This window comes from Magnolia sinica, chromosome 12 (genome assembly GCF_029962835.1).
Source record: "Magnolia sinica isolate HGM2019 chromosome 12, MsV1, whole genome shotgun sequence".
Classification (NCBI taxonomy): Eukaryota; Viridiplantae; Streptophyta; class Magnoliopsida; order Magnoliales; family Magnoliaceae; genus Magnolia; species Magnolia sinica.
This window is the reverse complement of record NC_080584.1, coordinates 40367404-40374606: the sequence shown is the minus strand read 5'-3', so window position 1 is coordinate 40374606 and position 7203 is coordinate 40367404. Positions and strand designations below refer to the sequence as shown.

At 38.7% G+C, this 7203-nt stretch overlaps 1 protein-coding gene across 1 annotated transcript; it reads left to right on the top strand.

Moving 5' to 3' along the window:
• The first annotated feature begins 597 nt into the window (after positions 1-597).
• LOC131221259 (calcium-dependent protein kinase 19-like) lies at positions 598-6991 on the top strand. The gene is made up of 9 exons (XM_058216463.1): positions 598-829; positions 1058-1762; positions 4181-4324; positions 4474-4626; positions 5091-5206; positions 5277-5444; positions 5576-5703; positions 6099-6198; positions 6287-6991. The coding sequence occupies exons 2-9, from the start codon at positions 1126-1128 to the stop codon at positions 6350-6352; spliced, it is 1512 nt and encodes a 503-aa protein (XP_058072446.1). The 5' UTR covers positions 598-829; positions 1058-1125; the 3' UTR covers positions 6353-6991.
• Positions 6992-7203: the final 212 nt, after the last annotated feature.

Genomic DNA, 7203 nt, shown 5'->3' with positions numbered 1-7203 from the left:
CATCCAAGTGGGACACACATAATGGATGGGATGGATTTGTGAACCACATCTCGATGTGCTCAAAAAATGATTATATGAATGTTTTAATGGGATCAATCCAGACCATTATTCTGATTCCTCACACCATGGTTGGAACATTACTAAAATTCATTTAAAATTAGGAGTCCCAGATCAATTGAATATGGACAGCTTGTCATGTATTTCATCTTAACCGTCTACGAGTTTTTGTTTTTTTCTTGGAAAATATATTGGATGACCCAATCATGAGCTCCACTTGTCTGAATTGAAAACCGTTTGCGATGTGTTGTGTCTTGAGTATTAGACCATCTCCCGAGGAGGTAACATCCAACTCATAGCACAAGAGAATCTCCCATGTATTGAAAGATGTAAAACTAATAAATTTTCATAGCATGTTGGCGGGAAAGATGTCACGGATAGATTAGTTTTTTGTGCTTTTGGCCGTGGGTGATTAGATATCTTTCAAAAATTCCCTAATCCACTCCCAGGTGCTGTCCTCTTTAATGATCTCTTTCTTTTCTGAAGGTTCTAAACTAATAATAAATAAATAAATAAATAAATAAATAAATAAATAAATAAAGAAGAAGAAGAAGAAGAATTCCAGCTTTAGAAGAGAATCGTCAGTATACAAACTTCTACCTTGGGTTCTCGCTGGAAATAAGAACTATCAATGTCAGCTGAATCCTGATCTTGGGTTTCGCTAAAACCTTCCAAAAGAAGAGAAATAAGTGGTCCCTACTTGCAATTCTAAAATTTTGATTTAGGTATTGCTCATCAGAAAACTACCAACTTGTCATTGAAAATCCCACAGGTAATCTCAAATCATCCTCTCTCTCTCTCTCTCTCTCTCTCTCCGCAGTGAAATGCTAAATTGCTAATACAGTTTTGTGTAAAACCCAAAATGGCTTTTGTTCATTAGAATTATACGATGTTGATTTTCTCTTACAAAACCCTGATTACAAAGTCCATTTTGGAAAATTTCTAAAAATCAATATCATCTTCCCAAATGCTGATTTTGGGTCTTCTTTGTTATTGACAGTATCAGCAAAAAGATATCATTTGATCAGTTTTCGCAGGAGAAGGTAGAGAAATTCCATTAGAGCTGATATGGGTTCCTGCTGCTGCAAGCCTAAGGTTCCCCAATCTCCTGACCAGGCCACCGATCAATCGTCCTACCCCCAGCCCCTATCCCCGCCTCTTTTAACCCGATCTCCCAAGACGGTTCGTCTCATGCCTGACAACATCCTTGGCAAACCATTCAAAGATGTGAAATCTTTCTACACAATTGGGAAAGAACTAGGTCGAGGGCAATTCGGCATAACTTACCTTTGTACTGAGAAATCTACAGGATTACAGTATGCCTGCAAAACAATATCAAAGCGGAAGCTCATGAACAAAAACGATAAGGAGGGCATCAAGAGGGAGGTTCAGATCATGGAGCATTTGACAGGCAATACGAACATTGTCAAATTTAAGGGGGCGTATGAAGATAAAAAGTCTGTGAATCTTGTGATGGAGCTGTGCTCTGGTGAGGGGATCTTTGATCACATCATTGCCAAGCGACATTACTCTGAGCAGGCCTCTGCCACCATCTGCAGGCAAGTCGTGAATGTCATTGATGTTTGCCATAGCAAGGGTGTGATGCATAGGGATATAAGGCCTGAGAATTTCTTGTTGTCAAGCAAGGACAAAGGGGATTTGCTGAAAGCTACAGATTTTGGGTTGTCAGTCTTCATTGAGAAAGGTGATTTTCTAGTACTTTACCTCTCATCAATTGTGAAATTCATCTTGTTTTGCTTGTCTTTTTCCAATAAATAAATAAATAAATAAATAATCAATATGCAATTTGAAGTAACTTTAGGCTGTCATTTTAGTATTTTAGTTAAGATCGTGTGTGGATCCACTGTCCAATTGAATTGCAATTTTATATAATAAAGTGGCAAATCACCAAATTGTAATTTCCTCGGCATTCTTATTGAAAGTATTGGCTCCAAATTGCAATTACATCACTTTCATTTCTGACTCAAAAGAAAGGCAATTGTGATTTTGAGACTACTTCACTATGTATACTAGAAAATTATAGTCTTGCCAATCAGCATACAATGCATGTAGTTTGCTGATTTGCAAGTGTTGAGTATTCAAAATTATAGTCTTGCCAATCATCTCCCATCCATATGGTGGGCCACAATATGGATGGGAGATGCCTTGACAATTACCCCATATTGAAATTTTGAATCCATTGGTCGGACTATTTTCTAATGGGTCATTGTGTTGTCTTCGTAATTGTCTCTTTATAATTCCTCTATCAGGCTATCCCGATATGACATGTTTGTCTGAGTCTGATACTTTCTTGATATACTCTTACATTAGATAGTTTGTTTTGAATATGGGCTGATCGAAAACCATGGTCCGGTTCATCACTTCTCTGACCGTGTTTGTAGTCAATCTCCTTCTCGTCATCAATTTCATCATGGTATTGTTTGAGCCTTTTGCTCTCCTCATGCTTGTGATCCTTGAACCATTTCAATGTTCTTGTACCCAAAGCAACATCAAGAAGATTGGAAGGGGAGAAGAGCAAGCCATTTCAAAGATATTTTTTGAAGACCCAAGTTAGATCAGAAATGAATAGCATGTCTCCTAATCGATTCAGTTCCTCCTCCAAATCGTGTCCGGAGCATAGTCGCCAAATTCTTTCGACCTGCCTCTGAGTGAATTGGATCAGTTTGCAAATAGCTGTGATTTGGTCCACCATTTTTCACAAATAAGAAGGATTCAATTCAATAAATGTCAACTACAAATTCATTGAAACATGGGCTTAAATCCTCCGTAAGAGTCCGAACGCAAGAGGACTTGAAAAGAAGACGTAAAAGCTATGGTCTGAAGCACCATCATTGTTGTTTGGGAAGCATGCTGTCCTTTGATTTCTTTAATTTTATTTTACTTTTAGTTTGAACCAATTTCACCCACAATCCTAATTAATCAAATGTCATGAACAGAACAAGTGAAGTCCGTGAATTTCGCAATTTGATTTCACAAAATAAACAATGTGATAGTGCACCAAACAGTGGATAAATCTAGCCAAACTCCTAACCTTGTGATAGATCTTTACAATAGTTCTTAGGTAATGTATTTTTCTTGTTTAAAAGTCTATTTTGTGGATGAGATCTCACCAATCTCAATATTTTCTCTGATTCTTCTACTTTACTGGCATACTACTGAGTTGGGTCGATGCAACTTAGACGATCTAAATGAACGTTGACCCAAGGATATACTAATATACTCAGGTTTTATGTTTGTGTAAGTGGAGCCCATGCTTCAGGGATGCAGACCAATGTTTCTGTTGCGCCTCACCGTGATTGACTGCACAGACAATCCTAACCTTTCAATTTGGTGGCTTCAAAGAAGTGAAATACAGCAATTGTCCACATTAGACTTAAAAATGGAAAGATTTGGGACAAGGATCTTCAGCTCTGAGAGATATATGGTGGGACCCAACAGAACAATGGCACCACTCACTGAACCATGGGCCCCACTTTTACAAACTGATAAATATCCTCAGGGAGAGGATCATATATTCCCAATCTATCTGCAAGCATATCTTTCAGAAAATGCTTGCATACCTCGTGTAGGTATCTAACCGGGTCACTTTCTCTAATGAGGGCGAAACAACTTCAGTGAATGAAATCCATCCTATCCATCAGGTACAACACCCCTTGTTTATGATTGATCTCAAAATTCAGGCTGATTCAATAATCAGGTGGGCCACCCCATTGGAGGAGAGTATAAAAACTTCTAAATTCATGTCGTATGGCACACCTGAGTTTTGGAATGCTACGATTTTTCGGTAATCCTTTCTTCCTGTTGAGGCACATCAGCCGAATAGATTTGATGGCATATAAACACCATGGTGGGCCCTACGTAAAAATCTAGGTGGACATGGCATCCCGACATTTTCCTATGGTGTGGCCCACTTGAGCTTTGGATGAGCATGGTTTTTGGGATACAGGGTGATCACGAGGCAGTGTACGTGATGGGTGGGGTGGATCTTGTTGAAGTTCTATCCACAAGCTACCTACATGAGGTATGCCAGCACAGTTAGTATTTTTTATTATAACATGGTCAGAAATTAATATTGATTCATCTTTTATGCTATTCATGGCAGGAAAATTGTACAGTGATATGGTAGGAAGCGCGTATTATGTTGCTCCTGAAGTAAAGCAGGGCAGTTACGGGAAGGAAATAGATATTTGGAGTGCAGGCGTTATTTTGTATATTCTTCTTAGTGGTGTTCCTCCTTTCTGGGCTGGTAAAAATGACCATTTGATTTTATTTTTTTTTTTCTTTTAAAAAAATCACTCATGTCTTATACCAAGAAAGAGATTATTCAGAAATTCATTTTGGTTGCAAATTATCAGAGATTTTTATGGTTGGTTAACAGATATACTGCTTTTGCAGAAACGGAGAAGGGAATTTTCGACGCCATCTTGCAAGGGGATATCGACTTTGAAGCGAAGCCCTGGCCATCTATATCGAACAGTGCAAAAGATCTTGTTAGGAAGATGCTAACACACGATCCAAGGAAACGAATTACTTCAGTGCAGGTTCTTCGTACGTGGAATTTAACTTTTAACAGTCCTTTGCCATTGAGGAATTATATGGCCTTAAAGCTCTGCAGATGTTATGTTTTCCAATGCTCTCAATTTTATATATGGGGGGTCCTTCCTTGGGTGATACAAAAATGCTGATGGAAGGCCCCACCATGGATGGGAAATGTCTTAGAAATATTCCAGATCAAAGGACCCTCTTTTCATTGAATGTGGACTGTAGCTGCATTTTTTTCCCTTAACCACTTGTGGGCCGCTAGCCATAGGGTTATGATCTTGCAATGTTGGAGATTTCTTGGCCATCACCTATCCTTGGAGCTGTCCTTCATATTCAAAGGTGTCTTGGTCATGCAAGCATGGGCCCCACATGTATGGAATTAGGAGCATCAGCAAACTGCATGTTTTCCGCAGCTCGGGATCCTTCAATACCACTCTAATATATTGGTTTGGGTGTGATTGATGATACAGAGCATCCATGGATTAGAGAAGATGGAGAAGCATCAAACAAACCAATTGATGGTGCAGTTATTGCTAGGATGAAGCAATTCAGGGCAATGAACAAGTTCAAGAAGCTTGCACCAAAGGTACAGCAATCAATGGTTCTGCTTTTCCTTATGCTTTCTATAATCTTGATGAGCTTCAAAACATTTGTAGGTCGTTGCGGAGAATCTTTCAGAAGAAGAAATCAAAGGCTTGAAATTAACGTTCACAGAAATGGACAGCGACAAGAGCGGTACAATCACCTATGAAGAACTGAAGGCAGGGTTGGCACAACTGGGGTCTAAGCTCTCGGAGGCCCAAGTCAAGCAGCTCATGAGTGCTGTACGATACGTTTGGCAAACCCCCAAAAAACTTTCTTTTATTTTATTTATTTATTTATTTTTATGCTCATTACTTATACAGTTTGACCTCACACATTCTGATATTCTTGGGTTAATGCAATCTCATTTCAGGCTGACATTGATGGAAATGGGACAATCGACTACAATGAATTCATTACTGCCACGATGCGTAGACATAGACTTGAAAGAGATGATAGTTTATACAAAGCCTTTCAGTATTTTGATAAAGATAAGAGGGGGTGAGACTGTTATCTTCCTTGTATTCATGATATCCACATTGTCTGTCCATAATCTTAGAGCGTGCTTGGAAGTCATTACATTTTTCCACATGTTCCAACCTGAAGCACCAGTGCAAGATCCAAGCTGTTCGTCAGGTGGGCCACACTTGTACATTGAATGTGGACAATTGGCTGAGTTTTCTTGTATGCTAGCCACCTGCCCATGAGCGTGCCGACCGGATTTTCGGTCCAGGGCAGACACATGAAAGATTCTACCTGATGGACGATTCGGACGTCGAAACACGTGACACATTTGCGCATTTGGCTGTGTAGATGGGCTAGAATAGATATGCTTCGAGAACTGACCAACCACTAGGTTATATTATGTAACTTTCCTCGTGTAATGCCCTTGCCAGGTTTATCACCAGAGACGAATTACAACGGGCCATGAACGAGTATGGTATGGGTGATCAATCCAGTATTGAGGAAATAATATCAGAGGTGGAAACAGATAATGTAAGTTTTCTAACTTTAAGAAGTTGAAAGCTTTATATCCTAGAATTAAGCATTGTTACTTACCATTTATTTAAAATTTAATTCATAGGATGGGAGGATCAATTATGAGGAATTTTATTCAATGATGAGGATTGGATTACAGCAACCAACATAAATTCCCTAGTTTCTATGGCAGTGATTTTGCAATGCAGTGACCGGATGCTATTGGGAAGGTCTTATCATTCAACACAAACCTCGCGATTGCTGAATTGAGCCTTGTGTTGATTTAAAGAGTGAAGTGACCTTATTGAAATTCAGACACATGCTGTCTCTTGATCTTGTTGCTTGAGTCTTATACCTAAAATGCAGGGGATTCAAGCATGTTAGCTATTAGTTTGTATAGGAATTATGGTTCCTGGCCATCAATCATTTGTTGAAGAGTTAAGACTTGTGTTCATGGGGGTCCATCTTCCAACAGTCCAAAATTTGAAATAATGAGCCTCACGGTGGATAGAGGATGCCCTGGAAATCTCTTAGGTTGAGTATTTTAACTCTGACATTCTCTCCATTAGATGTGTGTTGTTGATGTAAATTTATTTTTTGTTTTTTGGTTCTCTCAACCATGTATTGGTAAGGCCAAATATCAATGGACTTTGAGTTCAGAGATCTCCATGGCATTCCATCTATGGTAAGGCCCATCTCTCTTGTATAAATTGTGAAATTCATATATTTGTTAATTCGTAGACATTGGTTTGTATAAGTCATTATGAGCAACCTCTTGTATATTTTAAATATAATTACAATTTTTCCTTTATACTTACTTGTCCATTCTACGCTCATCTGTTTACTTTGATAGTTGAAAAAAAATATATACTCGAATTTGACCATCCTTTAAGGTTAACACTCGAATTTTTAGGAAACAAGTCATATACTCGGGTCCTGAAAACACGGGGCGTTACAAACTGTGACATGCTATTGTAACCCGTCAAAATAGAGTAATGAATGCGAGGCTATGACATACTATTT